Genomic DNA, 24,202 nt, shown 5'->3' on the forward strand with positions numbered 1-24,202 from the left:
TCAATTTGTAGGCGAAAGATCATTGAAAAGGGATTTTGTAAAAATAATTTAAGACCTGAGGGTTAGTTGAGCTCAGAACTAGAAAATAATAATCATTATTGACATACATATCGGCTTAAGATGAACAAGAGTGTTCTTTTCACGAATTGTCTAGTTCTGGTTAAGAGACACATAATCAAAGTATCAATAGTACTTGTCTGTGGTTCTTTATTTTATTATATTAAGAGAATATTAGGGCACAAGTTAGTGAGGATTATCATTCCATTTGTATGATTGTTACTGAAAGGTGAAACATTTCAACCAAATGGAGGACAATCCCATTGAAGCTATTAGTTTGTTTTTGTTTTTAGTACAAATACTTTTGCCGACAGGGTTCGAGGCCAAAGAGCTCAATCAACTAAGCATATACCTCACCGGGTGCTACTTGTTTGTTTCAACCAAGCCCCAAGAGCTCAACCGAGCATACCCCACCGGCTGCTATTTGTTTGTTTCAACCAAATGGGGGAGAATCCCATTGAGGTTGTTAGTGTATGTCGACACCCCACCCGCTGCTATTTGTTTGTTTCAACCAGATGGGGGAGAATCCCATTGAGGTTGTTAGTGTATGTCGACTGGGCTCGTGACCAAAGATCTCAACCAACTGACCTATATCCCACCGGTTGTTATTTGTTTGTTTCAACTAAATGGTGGAGAATCCCATTGAGGCTGTTAGTCTGTGCCGAGCGCTCAAGACCAAAGAGCTCAATCAAGTGACCTATACTCTTCAACCAAATGGGGGAGAATCCCATTGAGGCTGTTAGTTTCTTCACATGCATCCCCATTTTCCATTTTTCATCCAAAATTGCATCTTCAAAAAGTAATGGCCATAATGATGAACAATTCAACTGAAGCCGAAAACCAGGGCCACCGGAGAAGAAACAGAAAAGGAATTGCAAAAGAAATTAAAATAAAATATACAGGCGTTCATTACCATCATTTAACCAAAGGTAGCACAGTACAACAAAGATGACACATAGGGGGCACTCCAATATGCTATTTTTGCACACCAACTAGCTAATTATTTGCAAAAACAGTGCTAGTTTTACTCAAAGAAAACCCTACAAGATGAGGCTTTCAGGCTCAAACAAACTGGTTAAGGTACTCGTCCACGGTAGTGTATTTGACATCGGGGTAAAGGGCCGAAGCTTCCACTCCAAATGAGGGCTCGACCTCAAAGTTAGTATGGTCTCCCTTCACAAAAACTGAGTGACCAATCGATAGAATCACATTGATTGGCACAGCAGCCTCTGCAGAAAAAAGAAAGAAGAAGATGAGAAAAATGAATCAGTCCATTGACAAAGTAAATACCAGTTGTTGCTAAGTTTTAGTATTTCCTATTACTGACCTTCAATGTTCTTGAGCAGTTGCTCCTCTGGAACATAGATCCTCTCAAGGGTTTTGCCAATCTTCTTCTCCCAAAGAGACACAAGATCATTGAATGAGATGGTGTTGGCTGGGGGCCTGATGTAGAGGATCTTGTTCAAGGTTCTTGGGTCATCCACGGCCTTAATGGTGTAGGCCCCAATGTCCTCTTCCTTGTTGAAAATTGCTGCAAAATCAAAGAAATGAAAACCCCATCACATCCATTTCATTGGCCTTCCATCATTTTGTCAAGAAAAAAATAAATAAATCAAAGTGGCTTTTATGTAACAAGTCAAAGAAATGAAACCCCATCCCATTATTTCATTGGTAGTTGTATATTCAGTCAAATTCCAAAGTGGGTTTTGTGCATCAAATTCAAAGTAATGAAACAACCATCACATTGATTCATTTATCTCAAAAGCCAAGGTGGGTTCTGTTTACCTTTGGGGTTTCCATCACCCAAAATGACAACTTTCTCCCTGGGAGGGGCAGTGGCTCCGGGCTGGTTCAGAGTGGGCAAGAAGTAGCCAGCAAAGAAGTTGGAGGCCACATAGGTGTGAGGGATCCCCTCAGCCTCAATAGTTCTGCGAATTTTGGCCTTGGTTGCAAATGCAGTTTTTGCTGGCTCAACAGCATGAACTCGATCCACGTCGTTTCCAAACTCAGATGGGAAAAACCTCTGAAACCCAACGAGACATTCACGATCGCAACACAGAATACACGAACACAAGAAGCAAAAACAGAGAAAACCAAGATAAAGATCGAAACTTTTACCTTAACATTGCCAGCTTCCTTGATAGCAGCGATGATCGTACCTTGATCAGCCAACTGAGCGTGACCCACTGTTGAAATCACCACATCGACTTGCTTTATCGCCTTCACAAGGCTCTCATGGTCGTAGAGATCACCCTGAAAACGATCACCAAAAACAACAGAACCAAAATTAAGCAAAACCCAAATGTCAGATCAAGCTGAAAAATCTGAAAAAGCTACGAAATTTTACATACCAAGACGAAATTAACACCCAAAGATTTGAAGTTCTCGATGACTTTGGCCTTGGCTGGGTTAGAGAGAGTGGGCTCTCGAACCAGAGCGTAGGTTGGGTGGCCTGCCTTGGCGCTGGCTTCGACTATGAACTTTCCGATGTAGCCAGTGCCTCCGATGAAGAGGATTTTGGATTTGGTTGCTGCCATTGGATTGGGAAATGGGAATGGGAGGAGTTGGAGAGTGAGAGCGAGAGAGAGCGTTGCGAGTGAGATGAGGGCAAGACGGGTAGCTGATAATGCCATTGACAATGAGGAAAGTAGCTTCACTATATAGACTAAATGGGGATGAGTGGAATGACGAAAATGCCCTTGGAGCTTCCGTTCATTAGTGAACAAGGACGGGGTAGGCTTGTCCAAAGAAAAAGGACGAGGTAGGCGAAACCATGGCGTTTGTCTTGCGTTTGCATGATGCTAGGTTTGTAGCTGGGAGGGTACCCGTCCAGGTTCATTCCTCCGAATCAAAGTGTACTCAGAATCACGTGCCAGTGCCAAGTGGCAGTACGCATCAATTTGCATAACGAAATGTGACATGGCAGAAAAGAAAAGAAACCCTAAATACTTATTTACTTTTGTCGAAATCTGCACCATCGTTCTGAATAAAAAATACAAACAACTTAGAGATATTTAGTTATATATTTATTTTTAGCACTGAGGCTCTATTTGGTTCATGAAATGAATTTGAGGGAAAATCACTTCTTATGTCATTTCTTAAGGGATGAGAAATGAAATATTCATTTTCCACGTTTGGTAATTTTGGAAGTATGAATGGAAAATAAAGTTTGTAAATTTTTCAATTATACTCATATTAAATCAAATAAAAAAACAATGCATTTAATTATATATTATAATTCTAAATTTTTCACGCGGACAAAATGGTCATGAAAAATATGCTTTGAATGTTGGCTTATTTTCCTAAACTTCTTTTTCGAATGAGCACCAGGCAAACATCTTCACTTTCGGAGGTATATCTACTTTCCACATTTTCTTAAGCAGGTCAGCATGAGGGTGGGAAAGCCGATCTTGAATCTGAATATTGTATGCACTTTTGATGGTGAAAGATCCATTAGGGTTGGAACCCCATATCATTTTATCCTGCAGATTAGATCTAGGCAAAGGAATAGTTAAGATTTTATCAATCAAATCCTCATCTAACACCTGAGACAATTTGATTCTGTCCCACTTGTTGTTTGTGATAAAGTATGCTACTTTTGATCAAGATTCAAAGAGCCTCTTTGGTGCTCATGAATGAGGTCCAAGAGGGGGAAAGGCAAAACCAAATGGGAGGTCCACAAAGGAATAGAACCACATTTGCCACCACCCATATTAAAGATGAATTAAAGTTGAGAAGCACGGGATTCTAAGTACAAACATGCCGGGTCATCTTCTTCTTTGACTCGTGTGTTGCAACTTAAGTGAATTTTTTTTCAAAATCTTCTAAAATCTATAACTTTGGTTATGGAGGTCCAATTGACGAATCGTTTTCTCCTACACGATCATGAGATCGAGCCCAACAATCTAAGGTTCAGGGTCTCACATAGTAGCAACAAAATAGCTTATTTGTTGCTTTTAATCAAACACTTAGTAGGCAAAAGCAGATGGGTGAATTTCGGGATCTCCAACGCATTTTCCTGCGAGGGGAGATGCAGCACCTCCTTGTGCCTCTGTGGGTCCGCCACTGATCGATACTGATTTGTTGTTATTTGTTTTCTATTTAAATTTTTTATTTATTTTTAACTTTTAGCTTTTGATACGAATTTCATTTCTAACGTAATGCGAAAAGTGAATAAAGAAGTGTTTAGGAATGGAAATTACTCCCATTCCTTCCGTTCCATTTCCAGGAAAGTAAACATGCCCCAAAACTATCGCAAGGAGACAGAAAATATGTAGAATGAAACTTAGTGGATCATTTGTATTTATGACTAAAACCTTAATTATTCAAATCCAAAATACTCCTTGCATTATTCTAAACGAGTGCATACAAAAATCTGCCGTAATGACGTTGTTATTTGCACATTTTCCAAATAGGACGAGAAGAAGGTTTTGGAAAATTGAGACTAATATTGATTTTTGTCAAAACATGTGTGTTGTAAATTCACTGTTATGAGAATATCAATAACAAGAATATATATATATATATATATATATATTTTTAATATAAGAGATAGTTTAAACTACAAGGGAAATGAAGTTTCTCACATATACACTATCAACGTGACATGAGGTTTCGAATTTGTGACCATTAAATACAAGTTGAGACCCTTTACAACTGGGCGAGATCATCATTTCATCTTCTTTATGTTAATTGTTCATCTCATTTTGGTAACCCAAATGGAGTAATTTTTTGGGTGTGCCACAAACACACCGTGGCCACTGCGGATCTTGACCCCTGGAAATTTGGGTGGTTGGCAGGAATTCCCACCAGTGTTTGTAAAAATGCCTCAATGAAGGGCTGATGCCTAAGGCAACCGGAAATACTGCGCGCCAGCTGCTTCTGTTTCTTTAATCATTAAGATTTGGCAAAAACGACAACATTTTGGTCCAAGTCACTTAAAAAAATAATAACCTAATCAAAACTACATCGTTTATAGAATTGAGAGAGAAAAAAAAACAAAAGAGCCGCGACTTCAACTCTCTCTCTCCCTTGACATCTTCAATCAAATTTTTCTTGCATCTTCAACTCTCTCTCTGAACAGGGATGTCATTTCAGTTTCACGGATCTTTTTTGTCTAAAAAAGATTTGTGAGTTTTTACACGTTAACTCCTGAAAGGAAAATTTATGAATCCGTCACGGCCACAAATGAATTTCAAGAATTTGAATATAATTATTTAATTAATCAAGTCTGGTAAACGTTTTGAAATAATGCCATAAAAGTTAAAGATGTCTGTACCACAACAACACAATAACCCGTCTAAGTTCCACAAATCAGGAGAACTTCGTATGATTGGACACAAGGGCTGCAACAAAATGGCATGCAACTACCTACAAAATGGGATTATCTTTTTTTATAGAGTGATGCTATTTTTATATCTTTATCCTATTTTCTCACTTATCATGTAAATTTGAAAAATCATAATCTTTTGACTCAAAAAGAAGGCATTTGATAGAACAATCACAAAACTTGAGTAAAAAGTTGCAGTTGAATCAGAGGCCAATGAAGAAGTGCTTGAGAACAGTTGAATCAGAGGCCAATGAAGAAGTGCTTGAGAAAATGGGCAATCTGCTACAAAAAAGAAAGGAAGGCATAAAGAGAAAGCTATCAACAACCTATAGCTTGGGCAAGGATGGAGGTACCTCAAGGTCAAAATCTCTTCTTCCATTATATGATGGGAAAACCAAAAGCTATTATCTTTAAGGTGCGAAGAAAGAAAGTGTTGTTGTCGTCTCAGTTTGTTCTTTTTCAAATTTACACGGTGGGCGGGAAGATAAGTTGAATTGTATTTCAAATGATTAAGATTTACAGATTGAGTTGTATAATAATCTTGTGCACCTAACATACAGAAATGTAAGTATCATAAGTAGGACTAAGTACCTACTAAGGCATACCAAGTTCTAGAAGAATAACGTGGTGAAGACTGCCCAACTATGAATCAAGCAACCTACCAATCCCTTAGGCAAAATCTTATGACCAAGGAAACATAGTTCCAAAAATAAACTATACTTATATTTCAGTAAATCAAAATTTTATTTGTAAATCGCTTTCGAATCAAACGAGATAACTATCAACTAGCTATTTATCAAATGATATTTCTCTCTATTTTAATGTAAGATGTCCCAACTACAAACCTCCATTCCCTAATAAAATACAAATAAAAAAACAAACGTGAAACTTCCCCCTCCATTACCAATAGTGGAGGTGCACTTCTACAACTTTAGTCGGTCATAAAATATGAATCCCACTTTCTTTATGCATTTGAATAATGAATTATCAGTTTCTGAGCACTACGAGCTCTGAAAGACTTAAAATAATTATATAAAAAAAAAAGGTTTTCAAGTCAACGCTAAAGAGGCCATGTGAATATATCTGTAATGAAATCCAAGTACATTATTGAGCTTGTTAAATTGAATCCTCTAGGCATAAAAAAAGTAGCTCAGCCTAAAAAAGTGAAAAAAGCTGTTACAATAAGGTGTCTAAATATTCACTGATTGTAGTAAAATTCTGCTCTGGATACAGTTTTGTACCGTCTAGACCACCGGATGACTCGATATCGAAGTAAGTTTGATCTCCCTTTACGAATGCAGAATATATAAAAATCATCTCCATGTTGTCAGGATATGGAGTCTCTGCAATACAAGAAGCCACATTTTATTGGTATCAAATTAGGAAAGAAAATGAAGAACTAATGTTAACTGCAAAATTATTCATGGTACAAATAGTTAACAGAAAAAGCTCGTCAAAGCTCCAGTTATACAAATTAAGCTCTGCTGATAATGAAAAAGGGCAGCAGAGCCATATATTAAGATTTCAATCACAACAAGAGAGACGACCTAATAATCAAAGAGAAGAAAATGACTGCCACATCAGCAGACAGGATGGCGGCCATGTCAGCAGGCCATCCAGCTGTACATCAAACAGTCAAACAGATCATGGTTGAAGATTGTTGGTGCAAAATCATTATAACTAATTTGTAATACATTCTAACCTGTTTCAGCCATATATTGTGTTGTTCTTGTAAATGCTGTTTAACGAAACCAATGTGAAAACTTCTTCTCTGAAACATAAATTTTTTTCTTGTACTTTTAAAACTTCATTATTTTTGTTTTTCCTCTGGATTCTTCTATTTTTCATGGTATCAAAGCTTCAACCTAAGGGAATTTCTCTGATCCAAATCCAAGTTATATCCAAACAACAATTTCAAATGTAAAGACTCTACAAAGATTAATCACGGCTAATTGTGAATTGGAAATAGTTCACAAACGTTACTGCCATTAACACAAACCTATTTAATGGCTTTAAAAATATAGCTAAGCTCATGACCCATCAATCTTACAAGTAGCTCTCTGTGTCTTGCACACGTTATATTTCTCATAGTGATAGTGAAGAACATATATCTCTCTTGGACGTACGAAAGAATTTGTTGGACCACATCAATCTTGTGCATACATGTTTCTTTCATGTCCATCTATTCTTTCCTCTATAAATTCTTATGTAGTGTAATTTCTTTTGAATCTCACTTTGCACCTATAAATCCCAAAACAAACTAATAATAAAAAAAGAATGAAGTGACGGGCACTTTTCTGGCCATGTTGGCCAGCCGTGTTGCTAAGCTTAGGACCTTGTGCTGCTGGGGTTTCTAGAGCCTTGAGCTCCCAAACGATGACTCAAAATATAGCTGTTACACCGAAACTGGGAGCAAAGAACTGCTTAGGTTTCAATTCGCCTCTAACCATCAAATGAGATGTGAATAACCTGTCCTTTCTTTGAAACAAAGGGTTCTTCTAGTTCTTCAGGTGCTTAAAACAATTCTATTTTCTCCATATTATTATATATCTACAGTCAATAATTTTATATGAAGGCCTCCCAAAGGTGATGAATGCGAGCAAAGGTTTCCTACATAAAACGTGACGCGTATAGAAATCACATTGAGATCTTGAACCAACTCCAACCACAACCGCAATACTTACAAGATTAACTGATGACAATATGATCTGATTTCTGTAGGCTTTGGCCATGAAATGCACTTTAATCTCAACTATTTTCTTTCCTCTATTTTTCTTTTTTGTCCCTACCCTCAACAGAAATGTCATATATGCCTCGTGAAGGCAACCTAGCAAACATTTTGAATACCCAAATAGTATAAAAAAATACCTTTAATTTTCTTAAGAAGCTCTTGTTCTGATACAAATACCTTCTCCAGCTTCTTCCCAATCTTACTCTCCCAAAGCTCAACAAGTTCATTCATTGAGTACACATTTCCGGGCGGCCTCAAATACAACACCTTATTCAACGTTTGTGGATCATCCAAAGTCCTGATAGTGAACTCAGCAACATCACTTTCCTTCACAAAAACACCTGCAGACAAACCACACCACTAAACAGCAGTAGCAAATAAAAAAAACATTAATGACAGCACAAATGCTCAATATTTCAACAGACCTTTAGTATTCCCGTCGCCAAAAATTGTAACCTTGTCCCTCGGAGGGACCTTGAGGCCTGGCTGAACAAGCTGAGGAAGCAAATAACTCATGTAGAAATTGCAGGAAATGTAAGTGTAGGGAATACCATGAGCTTCCACAAAACGCCTAATCTCAGATTTCTGCTTATAAAAGTTGTAGTCCATGTCTGATATTCTAGTCTTATCTGGGTCCAACCCAAATTCTGAGGGAATAAACCTCTGCAACCCACCACCATCAACAAATACATAAATTTCACTAAAAACATAAAGTGGGCAATTTAAAAGAAAAAAGAAAAAATGAAGGAAATTATACAATAGAAGCAAAATTATCAGGAAATGAACCTCAGCAACCCAGCACCAGTTCATAAATTTCACTAAAATGCAGAAACTGGGTAGTTTAAAGAAAATGAAATTGTATCAACATTCCAAACCTTGATGCAGCCAGATTTTTTGATCACTTGGACAAGGAGCTTCTGAAGGAGGACTTGTTTGGCCGAAACAGCACAAATCACCACATCCACTTGCTTCACTGCTGCCATAAGGCTTTCTTCGTCTTCAAGTGAACCCTGAAACAGAGAGAAGGAATTAGTTGAAAAAGTTTCAGTACATTTTAGCAGAGAAATGATGAGAGCCAGAGAGAGAGAGAGAGAGAGAGAGAGAGAGAGAGACTTGGAGGAGTGTGACGCCGGCATTGGAGAGAGAGTGAAGCTTGTGGGACTTGTGAGGGTCGGAGAAGGAAGAGGGCCTGACGAGAGCAAATGCGGGGTGAGAAAATTGGAGGGTGGCTTTGGCCAAATGGTGACCAAGATTTCCTGTCACTCCGATTATCAATACTCTGCTCTTCTCCATTTATCAAACACTCTCAAATCCCAAGAAGAAAAAGTAAAAATATCTCTCAATATCAGTTTTTTTTGGGCTAACTTCTTACGTTTCTTGGATCAATCATCAACGTGTTTTTACGAACTCCCCTGATTATACCGAGGAAGAATTTACAACACATTTTGACACATTTTTTGTGCCTTTGGATTAGACCACGATGGATGGATGAGATTATTTCTGACATATCAATTTGTTTTCTTTTTCTAAAACACCGAATGTTTCTTTGTAATACAATTATACAACAATGTCATACCCATATGCAATTAAATTGTACTTTTGAGTCGAAAAGGTAAGTAGTTAAGAGCAGTTATCTCTGTATCTGAAATATCGCTTGTATCGTAAAAATAAATTTGTTCTTTAACCTTCTTCCTCTGACAAACATAGGAAAATGATAAGCCAACCCCTCATGAAATGCAGGTTTCTGAAATAGGCTGCATGGTCATAATTGTCATCTGGGTATTGGCCACTCCCTATTGGGGGGCTACGTTTTGTTGCAGCCATGGCAGTTCCTCCCCACCCTACTTCTCCAGCCCCATTTCTTAAATGAGGTAACATTTCCTTAGGCCAATACCCTACTGTAATGTTCCTGTCTGTTACTGCAAGCCACCAATTTGATGTTTGGGTATCCTACAAAGTACAAATAAACAAATTAATTAATGCAATGATGTTATCATGATTAGTAAAAGAAAGCATTCTTGGGAGAATAATGTGTAACGAGCATTTCTCACAAGAAGCAATATTGAAAGGGAAGAGGATTCGTGTTTCCGGTGTTACCAAACATTTGGTGCGCAAGATTTTTGGCCCTTACTAAATCATCCTTTGTTGTTCTGTGTATGGGAACTGTTCCATCAGGGCTTGCTTCCCTCTTAGACCATGTTTCGGATATCGGATCAGTCACCGGAGCTGAGTTTTTCATCTGAGCTGGAAATGAAGTTGGCCGCAGCTGCATAAAAAAATGTAATTCATCTTAAATTTTCGGATTTTTGTAAGACAATTAACAAAATGTGTTAAGTTTTTTTCTTCTTCTAATAATGCTATAGATTAACTAGTAAAGTACCTGGATTTTGTGATTCTTGAGTAAAGGGTTATCGAAGGCAGGTTGCTTATAAATGTCAACGCAATCAATAATATCGCCTTCTTCAAGCTTCGACACAAAAACAGAGAACCAAAATCAAACATGTTAGGCATCTAATTGCTCCTCAAGAAGTTTTCAGTGACAGAAAAAAAAAACAAAAACAAGAAAAAAACTATTTTAATTCCAAGAGTATCTGAATGGTTTTGACAGGAGGTTGTTAAGACTCTGAAGCTGTGTTTCCAGCTCCAAGTCTTCTTCTCTAGTGGTGGACATGGCTGTGCTGCAGCCATAATTAATAGTTTTATTTTCAATGTGGACAGGATAGAGTTTTGACCTTCATTAATAGTTTTATTTTCAATTATGATATCTTCAGCATTACTATTATAAGAATATTATTTTTTTGGAGTATAGCCGCGCGGCTATAAATGTATAGATTTTATTTGGAGTATAGCCGCCCGGCTACACTTTTAAAACAGTGTATTTACCGAGTTATACAGTTAACAAATTAATCAGAGTGATTAAAAATACGATTCTGACCTCGACAACAATGGATGCCTTGAGAAACTCACTGTGCAAGCCTCTCTCTCTCACTGCAAAACTCGCTGTGCAAGACCTGGAGATCGGCGCAGCGAACCCTAACAATAACCCTAGCTCCTCATCGTCCTCCATGAAGACCAAGTGCGTCGACCGCGAGACCACTTCACCAAGCCGCCGGAACTTCTCCCGTGAAAAAACCTCAGACGAGCGTGAGACGGAGCCAACAAACACTTCCTTCGTATCGCCCTGAGACTCGAGAGATCTGGATAAAATAAATTAATAAATAAAAGGGTAGAAACGTAATTCTAAATACAAATTGAACAGACTCTAAAGCCTTTGTGAAAGCCCACTGACCTCAAGCTAACAAAAATTTAAAAACATATGAGTAAGCCCAAAACAGAACTCGCTTATTTACTATATCATTATTATTTTCTATTTTATTGAGTGCAACCAAATGTTTCTTTATATTTATCGAGTATAGCCGCGCGGCTATACGTTTAAAATATTATATTTATACAGTATAGCCGCGCGGCTATACCTTTAAAATATTCTATTTTTTGCTTATAGTCGTCCGGCTATACGTTTAAAAATATGAAAAATCCACACTTCTATAAATGTGTTTATAAACAAAGCACCATGATGGTTTGGTAAGTATGGTTGACATTGAAGAATTGAACTAATGGACTTGGCTATAGGCTCGGCTAAAATTGCTAAGCCCGTTCTTTTGGTTGAAGGAGCAAAACAATAATTACACATGACAGGATCAAACCACATAATCAAACAAACCTCACCATAACTAATATTCCTGGTCATCATTTTTGAAACGCAAATAATTGCACAGTTGCTAACGGCTAAGACTCATAATCGCGCGTCTTCACTATCAGAGTTGTTTGAAAAGGAATCCAGGAGTTGTTTCTGTAATTAACCCTTAAACCAACAATGAAAAAAGGAATCAGGCACATGATCTCCTGAAAATAAGGCTCTCATAAAATCACTGGACCTCAAAGACTTGGTCAGCATCTCAATATTATGAAGATCTGAGGAGTGTTAGTCTTCAGGATGTGCTGAAGCTGGACCATAATACACTTGTTCTCACTACAACTACTTTTACTCTTCACAAAATTAAATCTCGTTGGTGAAAGTCAATGAAAAGGGTAAAAAATTTACTAAAATAACTAAGGCACGTCAAGTGACGAAAGAGAAAAAGAACAAGAGTTTAGTTTTAAGTCTCTCTTGCAACAGGCTTGTAGCTTAAGCGATTAAGAATATATTCAACTTTAAAAAATCAAAATTAAACTTTTGATTGGATAACATAGGGGAATTTTATTCTTTTAACCTTTATTTCAAAATCCTCTTTATACATTCCAATAGAGTAATTAAACGACTGTACAATTACCACCAGGCCCTCCAAAAGAAAATCTATAACCCCAAAGGGCGATCTTAGAATCTTTATCATTTTGTAGACCATAACATAGGTTTATGGATGCCCTAATGGAACACTTCTGCATACTCGAACACAGGATCAGCATCATCCTTCCCTTCATGAAATGTATGTCTCTGAAATAGCCAACATGTTAATACGTGCCATCTGGGTATTGGCCACTCCCTAGTGGGGGAGCATTTTCTTTCTCTTGAGCCATGGCAATTCCTCCCCACCCCACATCTCCAGCCTCAATTTCCAAACTAGGTACTAGCTCCTTTGGCCAATACCCTATGGCAACATTCTTAGTCTGATACCACAAGCCGCCAATTTTTTGATATGGAGTCCTATAAATGGAAACAACAATATTAATGTATGTAACCATCAATTTTTGGTTGACTTCTAAGTTTTTTTATTTTTGTTTTTGTTTTCTAATATGTGAGAACGGAAGATTCGAACTTGTGACATTTTCCAACTTTCTAAAAGAGAATTACAATTAGGAGCCAGTTTGAAGAGAGAAACACAAAATAATGGTGAGACCTGTGACGTTACGACATGTCAATGTGAGCTAATTGTGATCTTGGAGCTCGTATGAAGAAGAATCTTGGAAAGAAATTGAGGATCAAAGCATGTTTAAGCATTACCAAGCATCCAGCAATAAGTCTTGTAAAGTAGTAAGGCCGACCACTATCAACCCAAACATGGGTAGTACTAGATTGGTCTTGTGCCACATTTAGTCTGAATATCGAACCGCTACCAAGAACTCCAACATATCTAATTAGTAGCATACTTCCATTTATTTTAAGGAATACTTGCTGCATCTCACAATCAAAAGATATTAGAAGACTTATTAAAGACGAGTAATGTTCTTTTGCTAAACTTATGTTGTCAACAAATGTTTATATTGCTACTGATTATTTAGTGTACCTGAATTTTGTGATTCTTGAATAAAGGGTGATCGAGGGCAGGCTGATGATTGATGTCTACGCAATTTATGATATCACCATCGAGCTTAATTCGACACAAAAAGGAAAAAAAAAAAAAAAAAGTCAAAATCACATCGATAATTTTGACTACGAAAAAAATAACAGATCGACAATATCAAAGTGTGACTCAGGCAAATCCATAAACTTCAAATAATAATCGTTCATATTTTAACCTATAGAAAACTTCCAGAATAATGATGGCTTTGCTGTATAAATGTATGGATTAATAAAGTTATGGGAAGTGGTTTTTGATTATTCATCTGAATGTATATATCTGTTCTTACTCGAGTTGAAAGAGAGAGAGACACTAGGTACTTTTAGTCCCACATTGACAATTTAGAGAACAACAAAGCGCTTTATATAGCTTGAGGGCAGCTGAGAGGTCACGACCTTACTTGGACAGGATTTGTTCTATAGTAATCGTACCTCTGTATCCTTGATTTCTAAGGAGACAGGAATCCCAACCTGGTGGATGAATCATGACCGTGTGATCAGAGCGTGATTAACATTCTGATGGTCCATGTGATCATCATGACCGTAGAGGATCGTTCTCAGTCAGTCTTCTCTGTCTGGGGTGGTCACACGGTTGTCTGACAGGTTCCCCTCTTTTTTTCAATTCCTTCCATTTTTGTTTATTTGATACATTAATACTAAAAATAATGAATAATTTTCCTTCATTTTTTAATATGCTATTTGCCGGAAAGAGTTTGATAATATTCCGTATACGCTTATATGTCTCAATTAGTTTTATTTAATATTTGAGTTATAGCCTTTTAAATTCAGGGTATTTATTGTTAACTTCTTGCTATTTCTTTGTACATACAGGTATTGGAGGCAAAAGATAAACAAGGCATGTGTCAAACTGTAAGTAGAGGATTGCATTGATTCATCGAAACAAGTATCACGCTTGATTACATATTTGCCAATAAAAAGGATCCAAATTATGACAACCTTACAATATAAATTGTACAAATCAATAAAGTTATTATAACAATTTTTTTATTGTTCATCGATAAATCTTTTATTGCTCACTTTTTCAAATAAAAGCCACGTTGCAATCTCCGAGTCCAAACTATTAAAAAATTGAACTGAAGACCAGAGAGATCACAGCGACAGGACTCCCTTTGTTAGTCCCACATCGACGTTTTACGAAACACCGAAGCGCTTCATATGCCTAGTCGACGGCTAAAAGGCCACGACCTTACTTGGACAGGATCTGTTCTATAGTAATCGTACCTCTGTATCCTTGATTTCTAAGGAGACAGGAATCCCAACCTGGTGGATGAATCATGACCGTGTGATCAGAGCGTGATTAACATTCTGATGGTCCTTGTGATCATCATGACCGTAGAGGATCGTTCTCAGTCAGTTTCTCTGTCTGGGGTGGTCACACGGTTGTCTGACAGGTTCCCTATTTTTTTATATTTCCTTTCATTTTGTTCCGGATGCAGGATTGTGTTGGTTTAACTAAATGTTGATGGATGCAGAAAATTTGGGTTGGAGTCCTAACACTAGTGTACTGTGTAAATTTAGTATATTATCGTACTTCTCTTCTAAAAAAGATTTGCACAAATACAACCAAATTTTTTTTTTAAAAAAACAATTTATCACTCATAATTCATTTTCAGTATGATTTCACTGTTCATCACGTGTCGTACATGCGGGCCCTTTTTCAGGTGTACTTTGGCAACTTAAGAATAGGTCCACATGCAAAGGACTCACTAGTGTAGTGGTTTGAAGCAATTGCTTCTTCAGGAAAGGTCATAGGTTCGAGTCCTAGTATCCGTATTTTATGTGTGAGTTTAATATGCTATCACACTTCTCAATATAAAAGATTTTCTATTAAAAAAAAAATCTCCACATAAGCAGAATGTGATGTGTGTCGACGAGACGGAGGTGATACATTCACATTAAAAGATACTTTGCATGGTAGTTTGGATGGTATATATGCACACCCGTCAATGTGATGTTTGCGTAATTTTCCCACAAAACTATCTTAAACAAATGGGCTAAGTTTTGCTTGAAGTGCTTCTTTTTTTTGTTTCTAAAGAATTTTTAAAAAACATTTTTTTAATATTTAAAAATGAATTTTATTTTGTAATGGTCTTGTAGCTCAATTGCGGTTTCGTGTTTCATTTTCCACTCACCAATATCACTTTGAGAAAAATGAAAAAATTTCTGGAAAAAAAGGAAAAAAGAAACTAATTTTGTTTTGGAGAAAAAAAACATTTTCTTGATAGAACAATGTCTATATATTATTGGCAGTGAAAACACACCCCTTTTGGACAAATACTAAAAAAAGAAAGAAAAACACGCATATTAACATAACTGATAGAGGTATAATCTATGGGGATGAACGCCCTACTTAACGACGTCAAGTCATGAATGGGCATCATGGAGATCAACAGTTTATAAACATAACGGCTATTATATAAACCTTTCTGAATTTTGAAAATTCAAAATTGAAAGTGAGAAAAAGAATAGAAAAAAGTATAGGAAACCAAACCCATTATAAAAGGTGTGAGCGCATTTCGTCGATCCTGAATCTTCAGTAGCCAAAATTCTTCTCCAGAGAAAAGATTCGAGCAGTTCACTTTCCTTCTTTGTACTTTTATCGTTTTATTCGAGGTTTGCTTCTTACCCTTTCTCAGTTTTTTTCTTTTTTTTTTCAATGTTTTCAAATTCGTTTTTCCCTGTGTTTTTTTGTTGTTGCATAGCTCATATGGTGTTGTGCTAGATCTTTGTATTATAAATAAAAATCCTGAGTTTAAGTGCTTTGATTTTCAGTAATTCATATTTAAAACTGTAGAGTTCTTGGGAAGTTGAACTACTAAATTTTCAAGAAGTTAATTAGAAATTTCAGACTTGCTTTGTTTTTTATGCAAGATATTTTCTCAGCAACCAAACAGTTGTAAAGTGTAATCTCTTATTTCCAGTGGCGGATCCAGGATTCTCGAGCCAAGGGGTCACTGCGTAAAAACTTCGAAATTTTTTTTAGAAGAAAATAACACTAGAAAAACAGAAAAATAGTTTCCATCCAAATTTCAATTGTACACGATGAGTTCTTTATTAAAAACTTTGCATTAAAGTTTCATAAATCATTTATTTTTTAATAATTTTAGGCACTTTTGTTTATGTCGAACTCTCTGTCAGTGGCTTTCTTCCAGTGACTATTTTGCTCCTCTGGTTTGCAACACAAATTCCTTTTGATCTGCTCTACCTTGTCTTTCCTTTTCTTTCTCTCTCTATCCAAAATTAAAACTCACACATCTGTTACCATTGCGGTAACCCATCAACCAACCTCTCTCTCTGTCTTTGAGGACTTTTATCGAGCACGTTCAGTGCATCCAAGGGGTCAACAAGCTGCTGGCCAAGAGGTCTGCAACTGTTCTCCTGCGACCTCCACAGCAAACGCCGGCATGCCAAGGGGTCAATTGACCCCTCTTGTCCCTTGTTGCATCCGCCCCTGCTTATTTCTACATAGTTTTTAAGCAACTGAAGGTTTCTTTCAGGTGGGTATTTGGTTATTGCCTCAAAGATGAATGATCTAATGACCAAGTCATTCCTCAGTTACGTGGACCTCAAGAAACAGGCCATGAAAGACCTTGAATCGGAACCCGACCTCGAAATGGGCAAACTTGGCCCTGCTGATGAACAGAACCTTACCCAATTTTTCGAAGAAGTGACTGCAATCAAGGCTGATATGGAAGAGATTACAAACCTTCTTCTTGATCTTCAGGACCTGAATGAAGAAACCAAGTCTACTCACAGTGCTAAAGTTCTTAGAGGGTTAAGAGATAGAATTAATGCTGACATGGTAGCTATTCTGAGGAAAGCAAAAGGCATCAAAGCAAGATTGGAGTCGCTTGACCACTCGAATGTGGCTAATCGAAATGTATCAGTGGAGTACAAGGAAGGTAGCCCTGTTGATCGAATGAGGATTTCGGTGACTAATGGTTTGAGAGCTAAGCTGAGAGATATGACGAATGATTTTCAGTCCTTGAGAGAACAGATTGTTAAAGAGCACAAAGAAGGTCTCAAGAGGAGGTATTATAATGCCACTGGGGAGGAAGCAAGTGAGGAAGTGATTGATAAGATGATTTTGGAAAGTGGGCAGATCAAAGTTTTTGAGGGGAAGGCTGAGCTGGCAATGGAGAATCAGCAGAGGCATGAGGCCTTGAAGGACTTGCAGAGAAGCTTGACAGAACTCCATCAAGTTTTCCTGGACATGGCAATGATGGTTGAAAAGCAAGGGGAACAAATGGATGATATTGAACAGAATGTGGCTGATGCTGGAGCTTACATTCATGGTGGAACCAATGCTCTTTTTTCTGCTAAGCAGATGAAGCAGAGAAGAAGAAGATGGGTTTGTTGGATTGGGGCTTTGGTGTTGCTTGTGTTGCTGGTATGCCTGATTTCCATCTTAGCTTCTTGAAATCGTAGAGATCAAAGTTCATCCTGGATGTGGCTGTTATTGTTGTGCTGTAGTGGAGTTTTGGTCTGTGAATAATATACTGGAGTTGACTATACTGGCTGGCGGATTCAGTGGTTTCTTTCATTGCATTTGTCATTTAGAATGCACGGTTTGATGACTTTCTTGTTTTAGGCATAGCAATATGTTTGATGTATCTCCTCATCTTTCCACATATTTTTCTTCCTGTAATTTGGATTTTTTTGGAACAGTGATTCTCTTCTTGAATGTTTTGAAGCTTGATATGCATGATTTTGGCCCTACTTGTGATCTGAAACATTTTGCTCTTTTGTTATTGGTGCTTCTGCTCGGTAGATTTATGCATGTTGGTGACTCATCGACTGAAGATGATAGCTTATTTCTATTTTTCATGTTGCATCTACAAATATGCTAGGAAGGGATCTTTGGTCTAGGTCCAGGGTTTAGAGAGCTTAAAGGAGCCTTATATATTGCAATATGGAGGGTTGATAACCATTTCAATTTTAGTTTTTAGTTCATATTTTTTGTGTTAAAGTATAGAGGAACAAGGGGGAGAATGGAGAATGAGAGTGAAGATGGGATTTAGAGGGAAGATGAGAGGGGAGGATGGGAGGGAGAAGTAACAAAATTGAAAACAAAAATTAAAAACTGAAATCTATTTGAAATTGTTTTCACTTTCAAGTTTTTGTCACTTTTGTTACTCCTCCCTCCCATCCTCCCCTCTCATCCTCTCTCTCAATCTCACATTCACTCCCATTCTCACTCTCATTTTCCTCTATACTCTAGCACAAATGAAAACTAAAAACTAAAATTGAAATGGTTGAAAACTAAAAACTAAAATTGAAATGGTTATCAAACGGGCCCTTAGTTAGCCACTTTGAATTAAAATGTGGCCTTCTGTTTGGTTATGTTGCTGTGTTTACCTGGATTATCAGCCCTGAACCTTATGGCACCCCAACCACCGGTGGGAACTCCAACTGTGTTTCTCTCAGGAGGATCCACCAAGTTATACTTTGCCGGGTCCTTTTTCAGGTTGAAGTTCCCAGTTCCACTACCGACAACAAAGAAATTATAACCATGAAGGTGGAAGGGATAAGACTCCACTGTGAGAAGATTGGTGTCTTGTAGCACCAACTCAACTGATGAATTGTACGCAATTTTGCTAAGCCGGGTGCCTAGTTTAGTGCCAAGGTTGGCAGTGAGTAGTGCACCAGTATAATTGAAAGGTGTTGGAGGGCGGTCTGGAAAATCTGTTGTAAATACTCCCTTGGTGTTGAAATAATGAGCTTGAAGCAGCCCAATTTGGGGCATCACGAAAGTGATATTGTTTAAAGAAGCAGTGAGCTGTGTTCCATTGAGGCTAGTCGTGCATTGGCTAATTCCCAACCTGATCGTGTAAAAGAGATGTCGATCAACTTTAAGAGGTACACTGGCCTGGAACTGTGCTGTGTTTAGACTTCTTAGCTTGGCATTGAAGCTCAATGCAAAAGCTGTGTTATTGAGTGCCGGGAGTTGGGGAAGAACTGGCTGCGCAGTATTTGGGATGCCTTTGTACTGCAGTATTCTAGTGGCAGTTTTGTTGTCAATGGAAACCGGTGCGTCCATGAATGGCCTAGCTGCCATGAAATATCTGCTGGGCGCTTGGTTGGCTTGAACGAGAACGTTCGTGGTCTGGCCTGGCACAATTAGTATTGCTTGAGATGTGAATGATTTGGTGTAGACTGCATCAATTTCTACCACTATCAAGTTGTGTCCAGCAATGACAAAAAATAGCTCATCATTGAGTGCTGATGATTCGTAGCAGGTACGTCTCTCCCTGTTCAACCTCCAATGCATAGGTATCTGAGATTGCCAAAACAAAAAATGAGAAAGCAAAATCCCATTTTTCAGTTTTAAATAGCGGTGTCTTAAAAAAAAATAAAAAGTGATCTTGAGTATCTTGATTCTTGTTTCATGGATGGAAAAAACTCTTGCATACAACGTTACTTTCACAATAACTAGTCTAATGACCAGCATGTGAGAGTTGCATTGTATACACCAACTCACCTAAGACAATATTAGCCTCCTTGTATGGCTGAGGAAATGGAAAACCTGTCCCTTGTTTAGGTAAGATGACAATTGCTCCATACACAGTGGCTCTTAGCAAAAAAATATGTTCATGCCACCATAGAGTTCCTCTTTGCCCTGTTATAGTAATATTGTAGGTGTAACCATGCCCTGTCTTGATAGGACATTGTGTGATATATATGCAGGCCCATCCACCCACCCGTTTTGATATTGCTTTAATCCATGCCTACAAAATTCAACCAAAATGTCACATTAAAAAACCCAAATGTTCATATTAGTTTATGGTGTCATATTATTATCAATTCACATATAAATTTCCTACCAATGAATTGACATATTGTATTGTGCATGGTTGGTAACATTGACAAGATGTGTATCTCCTTCTCTAGCATAAACTGTAGGTCCAGGGATCATCCCATTTACTTTAACAATGGGTTTAGAATGGCACAACCTGGTCACATTCTTCACTTGGACCTGAAAATAGATGTAGAGATAAATAAATAAAGCAACCTATACTATAGATATGCTTTTAAAGTGTGACAATATTATGAAGTGCTCACATCAAATTGGTATGTTTTCAAAGCAGCTTTGGCTGGAGTTGAAATGAACCCAGCTAAACATAAGAAGAGAACTGCAGAACCCCAGCAGAAACCATTGGTTTTTGCCATTTTCCGTGATGTCAATGTTCGAATACAATAGCTGTGGGGGAAGTTTAAAACAAATTAAGCATCAGTTTGGAAGAGGGAGGCGTTGTTGTCAACATTAGGTAGAAACTGAAGAGGTTTCATTTGAAAACTGGAAGAGGGAAACAGAGGAGCTGAAGATCTTTAATCTCGTAATTTAAAAAAAAAAAAAAAATTATTTATTGTTTAGAGAAATGAGGGTCTAAGCAAGCAAGAGAGGTACGTGAAGCTAAGCATATGGCTCTCTTAAGCTTTAGAGTCAAGGAAAATGGTTGGCATCCACCGTGTGTTTCTTGTTGACATATCCACTTTTCCCCTTTTTTTTGAGCTACTATGCAGTATGTATGCCTTTATAAAACAAGATTCAGCGTTTGGTGTTTTAGAGTTTATTAGATATATAATCTAACAAACAGTTGTTGTGTTGCTACCCTTCTTTGAATTTGAACATATCAAGTGGTACTTCTCTTCCATATATCGGAATAGTTCCCAAGATTGCACGCTCTCGTTGATTTTTAGAGAAAAAAAAGGTAATTGGTCAAAGTTTGAAAGCTTTTTTTAAAAAATTTTGTACTTGGAAGCTTTTAACTTAAACGTGAACTAGTTTGTCGCTGTTCTATTCCATACCCTAATTTGAACACAGACAATAAGTTATTTTGGGAGTGCTCGGCGGATACACAATTGAAATCCACTATAAAAGATGGCTACCACACACCAACAAGCTTTTTTTTTTTTTCAGGGTAATATAGGGGGCAAAGCCCAAACCAAAGAGACTACACAGAAACATACCAACTAGCTTTTGTTATAGTGGTACTTTTCTTCCTAATATTGAAAGATGTCACAAGTTTGAATCCTCCCTCACCGATTGATAAAATAGATAAATAAACGATGGCTCCCACATAATCTAGTAAAAGATGGACCAAACAAGCAAGAGTTTCTCCTAGAAAGGTACCACTTGACGGATGTAAAACTTTCATTTCTCTATTTCTCCCAATTTCGTTAAGTTTTGACCATGTGCCCCTCACGTAGAGGGGGTATTTTGGTTCACGGGAGCCAAATTCATCCCAGTTTACCCAAATTTTAACCCAGAGATGTAAATTTTTTCGATAGCAATCCTAAAATTGCGCCTAAAGCGAATTAGAAAAGTTTCAACTTGTGTTTTACTGTTACATCATTACACGGGCTCGAGTGAATTGAAATACCCCTCCATGTTTAACAAAATTTGGAGGAATTTGAGAGAAATTGAAATGTGTCCTTGAATTGCTCAAAATTGAAACTATAGGGATAAAATTGACAAAATTGAAACTATAGAGACCAAAGTGGTAAAACTGACAAACTACAGGAACTAAAAAATAAACTTTTGCTTTATTTTATTTGATGAAATGGTGTTTTAAGTCACTTACTGGGCCATTACAAACAGACAAGCTATTTAAAGCTCAACTTTGATGTTTTTATTTTGGGTAAACTACCGAATTACCCCCTGAACTTGTACATAACTATCAATTTACCCCTCAACTTTTTCTTCAGTAAATTAAGGGCTTGCATTAAATTTTATTATCAATGTTCCTCCCATCGTCAAAATTCCCACATTTCATCCATTAATCCGTCCATTTGACTCACATTGACTTTCTTTTAAGGGTTATTATGGTCAATCTACGTGGATTGAATTACCCAGGTGAACCTCACTTCTCATTTCGCACCTCCAAGGTTGATCCTCCATTTGTTTCTGGCGATTTCCATCTATCTGTGGAGAGAGAGAGAGAGAGAGAGAGAGATGAGGATGAACTTACCTGGCAGCATTGATGGGTCACACAGAGGGAGTTCGAAGACGACAGTTCATGGATGTTGCATCAAGGGTCTGTTATTGTGGAAGGGTTGCAAAAATTCAGACTTCTTAGACCTCTTCACATCCAGGACGAAGATTTTATGTTTGTGCACTGGTGAGTTAAATTTTGAAGTTTGGGTTTCAAATTTGCAGTTTTGAGTTTCCAAGTTTTAAAAAATTGTCTTTGCAGAATCGTTGTCAAATGTGGGAGTGGGGTGACCCTATTATGTGCAATAGATTTAAGCAAACAATTCCAGGACTGTTGAGGAGAATTAACAAGTTGGAATCAGAAAAAAAGAAAGGGAATTCGAAGCTAAAAAACCCATGGTTTTGGGTGTTGTTGTGCATGTTTGGGATTATTGTGTGGTTGATTTTGAATGAAGATAAAGGCACCAATGGGCAGCTGTAGAAAGGGATGGGTAGTTGGCATTTTGTAAGAGTTATAAAGGGATGGGTGCTTGCCATTTTGTAAGGGTTAGAAAGAGCCAAAAGACCTGTTCAAATGGGTGGATTGGAAATTCATCTGCAAATTCATGTGCCTCATCATCAGCATCATCATCTAAACCAACGCCCACTACAAACTGGTTCCCCAACTCACCAACATCAGTTTCAGTTTGAACTTCTACTTCAATGAACTGTGGAGTAGAGGCAGATGCCTGGCTCTCTGGGAAATGTGGTTGAGGCTTATATGAGAGATATAAAGGTTGAACTCTAGAGGTAGGTGTGTGCTCCATAAACTCAACTACATGGGCATCTACTTCAATTGGAACAAACCTCTTTCTTTTGTTCCAGTAGTGCTACTGTATTTTTTGATGGTCGTATCCTAAATACTTCCTATGTAACTGTTCACCCGTTTTCGCGTTCACTCCTGTGATGGAAGGGCGAAGTTCCCCACTGGCTTGGAGACCATGTGTTGGTCAACAAGTCAGCTTTCTTTGGTGTGCGAGCGTGCCACTGCTAGCGACGTAAATCCTAGCAGACTTCTTTTTAGAGTAGATGACTTGCGCCCCAAGTTACTGACTTCTAAAAATCAAACGATTGTGAATTTGGGTGAGGAATATCTCCCAAGTAAGTTCTTTTCTTGCCTCAAACTGGTGAGGACTTTCACAATTTATCTCAGTATCAAATGGCTATTCTGGCCAGAAATGTTTGATAGAAGTTGGGCTGTCTCAGGCAGAACTGCCTTTTACAGGATAATAAATATGCACGCTGACTCTAGAAAGGTTAAAAGATGGCCGGAACTCCGTTTCTGCTTGGATGGAAGGTTCCAATTTGGGCTGGACTGGACGCGTCTGGGTCGGTCCGTACTGCTTTGTGACTTCAAATGCTCGGCTGACCTGCAAATTGATACCAAAGTTGGATTTTGGCAGAGCTTTATGTTTGCTTCACGCTTCGTGAGGCCTTTTGAATGGGCAGAACTGCAGCTTCCTTAGTTTGAAAGGGACAGAAGTGGCTATTCTCGATGGTCTGATGCGCTAGGGTTTGCACTACGAGAGTTGTTCTGCTTGGGCAGGACTCTTCATGAGTTCGCTGAGGTCTCCACGTTTGTGAAAACTCAAACTCTGCTTGTCTTGGCTTTTGCTGAACCAAATTTGTAACGAGAGATCTCGTTTTAGAAGACTTATTCTCTAAGTCTGGACTTTGGGATTCTGATCCAAAGCTGGTTTTTCTTGGGATCCAAGTGAGCTTTTGGCTGTTTTCTTGTTGTTGTTTTTTTTTTGA

At 37.8% G+C, this 24,202-nt stretch overlaps 4 protein-coding genes, 2 non-coding genes and 1 pseudogene across 6 annotated transcripts; 3 read left to right on the top strand and 4 right to left on the bottom strand.

Annotated features, from left to right (window-relative positions):
• Window positions 1-929: 929 nt before the first annotated feature.
• On the bottom strand, window positions 930-2,705 carry LOC117636778 (phenylcoumaran benzylic ether reductase Pyrc5). The gene is made up of 5 exons (XM_034371446.1): window positions 2,409-2,705; window positions 2,176-2,310; window positions 1,843-2,080; window positions 1,385-1,588; window positions 930-1,286 (listed from the first exon to the last, which is right to left on the bottom strand). Exons 1-5 carry the CDS (start codon window positions 2,688-2,690, stop codon window positions 1,120-1,122), a joined length of 1,026 nt encoding a protein of 341 aa, XP_034227337.1. The 5' UTR covers window positions 2,691-2,705; the 3' UTR covers window positions 930-1,119.
• Window positions 2,706-6,470: 3,765 nt separating this feature from the next.
• LOC117636779 (probable pinoresinol-lariciresinol reductase 3) lies at window positions 6,471-9,678 on the bottom strand. Its single transcript, XM_034371447.1, has 5 exons — window positions 9,231-9,678; window positions 8,993-9,127; window positions 8,543-8,780; window positions 8,255-8,458; window positions 6,471-6,729 (listed from the first exon to the last, which is right to left on the bottom strand). Exons 1-5 carry the CDS (start codon window positions 9,408-9,410, stop codon window positions 6,563-6,565), a joined length of 924 nt encoding a protein of 307 aa, XP_034227338.1. The 5' UTR covers window positions 9,411-9,678; the 3' UTR covers window positions 6,471-6,562.
• Window positions 9,679-9,885: 207 nt separating this feature from the next.
• On the bottom strand, window positions 9,886-13,205 carry LOC117638439. The gene is made up of 7 exons (XM_034373566.1): window positions 13,117-13,205; window positions 12,634-12,819; window positions 11,407-11,412; window positions 11,053-11,314; window positions 10,498-10,584; window positions 10,215-10,383; window positions 9,886-10,067 (listed from the first exon to the last, which is right to left on the bottom strand). The coding sequence occupies exons 1-7, from the start codon at window positions 13,203-13,205 to the stop codon at window positions 10,000-10,002; spliced, it is 867 nt and encodes a 288-aa protein (XP_034229457.1). The 3' UTR covers window positions 9,886-9,999.
• Window positions 13,206-13,843: 638 nt separating this feature from the next.
• Window positions 13,844-14,058, top strand: LOC117612318. The gene has a single exon (XR_004583359.1). It is a non-coding gene; the product is annotated as a small nucleolar RNA U3 (small nucleolar RNA).
• Window positions 14,059-14,653: 595 nt separating this feature from the next.
• LOC117612316 lies at window positions 14,654-14,867 on the top strand. The gene has a single exon (XR_004583357.1). It is a non-coding gene; the product is annotated as a small nucleolar RNA U3 (small nucleolar RNA).
• A 1,130-nt stretch (window positions 14,868-15,997) lies between these two features.
• Window positions 15,998-18,111, top strand: LOC117636780 (syntaxin-112-like). Its single transcript, XM_034371448.1, has 2 exons — window positions 15,998-16,086; window positions 16,971-18,111. Exon 2 carries the CDS (start codon window positions 16,997-16,999, stop codon window positions 17,891-17,893), a length of 897 nt encoding a protein of 298 aa, XP_034227339.1. The 5' UTR covers window positions 15,998-16,086; window positions 16,971-16,996; the 3' UTR covers window positions 17,894-18,111.
• A 679-nt stretch (window positions 18,112-18,790) lies between these two features.
• Window positions 18,791-20,643, bottom strand: LOC117638440 (annotated as a pseudogene).
• Window positions 20,644-24,202: the final 3,559 nt, after the last annotated feature.

The sequence above is a fragment of the Prunus dulcis genome, chromosome 8, assembly GCF_902201215.1.
Source record: "Prunus dulcis chromosome 8, ALMONDv2, whole genome shotgun sequence".
NCBI classification, from domain to species: Eukaryota; Viridiplantae; Streptophyta; class Magnoliopsida; order Rosales; family Rosaceae; genus Prunus; species Prunus dulcis.

Coding starts and splice junctions, on each gene's coding strand:
- LOC117638439 (XM_034373566.1), bottom strand. CDS start 13,205: ATGTGGCACAAGACCAATCTAGTACTACCCATGTTTGGGTTGATAGTG. Junction 10,585..11,052: donor AGGCATCCATTGTTGTCGAG/GTCAGAATCGTA, acceptor TTTGTGTCGAAG/CTTGAAGAAGGCGATATTAT. Junction 10,384..10,497: donor TCAAGAATCACAAAATCCAG/GTACTTTACTAG, acceptor TTTTTTATGCAG/CTGCGGCCAACTTCATTTCC.
- LOC117636778 (XM_034371446.1), bottom strand. CDS start 2,690: ATGGCATTATCAGCTACCCGTCTTGCCCTCATCTCACTCGCAACGCTC. Junction 2,311..2,408: donor TGGGTGTTAATTTCGTCTTG/GTATGTAAAATT, acceptor GATCGTTTTCAG/GGTGATCTCTACGACCATGA. Junction 1,287..1,384: donor ACTGCTCAAGAACATTGAAG/GTCAGTAATAGG, acceptor TTTTTTCTGCAG/AGGCTGCTGTGCCAATCAAT.
- LOC117636780 (XM_034371448.1), top strand. CDS start 16,997: ATGAATGATCTAATGACCAAGTCATTCCTCAGTTACGTGGACCTCAAG.
- LOC117636779 (XM_034371447.1), bottom strand. CDS start 9,410: ATGGAGAAGAGCAGAGTATTGATAATCGGAGTGACAGGAAATCTTGGT. Junction 8,781..8,992: donor AAAAATCTGGCTGCATCAAG/GTTTGGAATGTT, acceptor GGTGGGTTGCAG/AGGTTTATTCCCTCAGAATT. Junction 8,459..8,542: donor TGGCGACGGGAATACTAAAG/GTCTGTTGAAAT, acceptor GTTTGTCTGCAG/GTGTTTTTGTGAAGGAAAGT.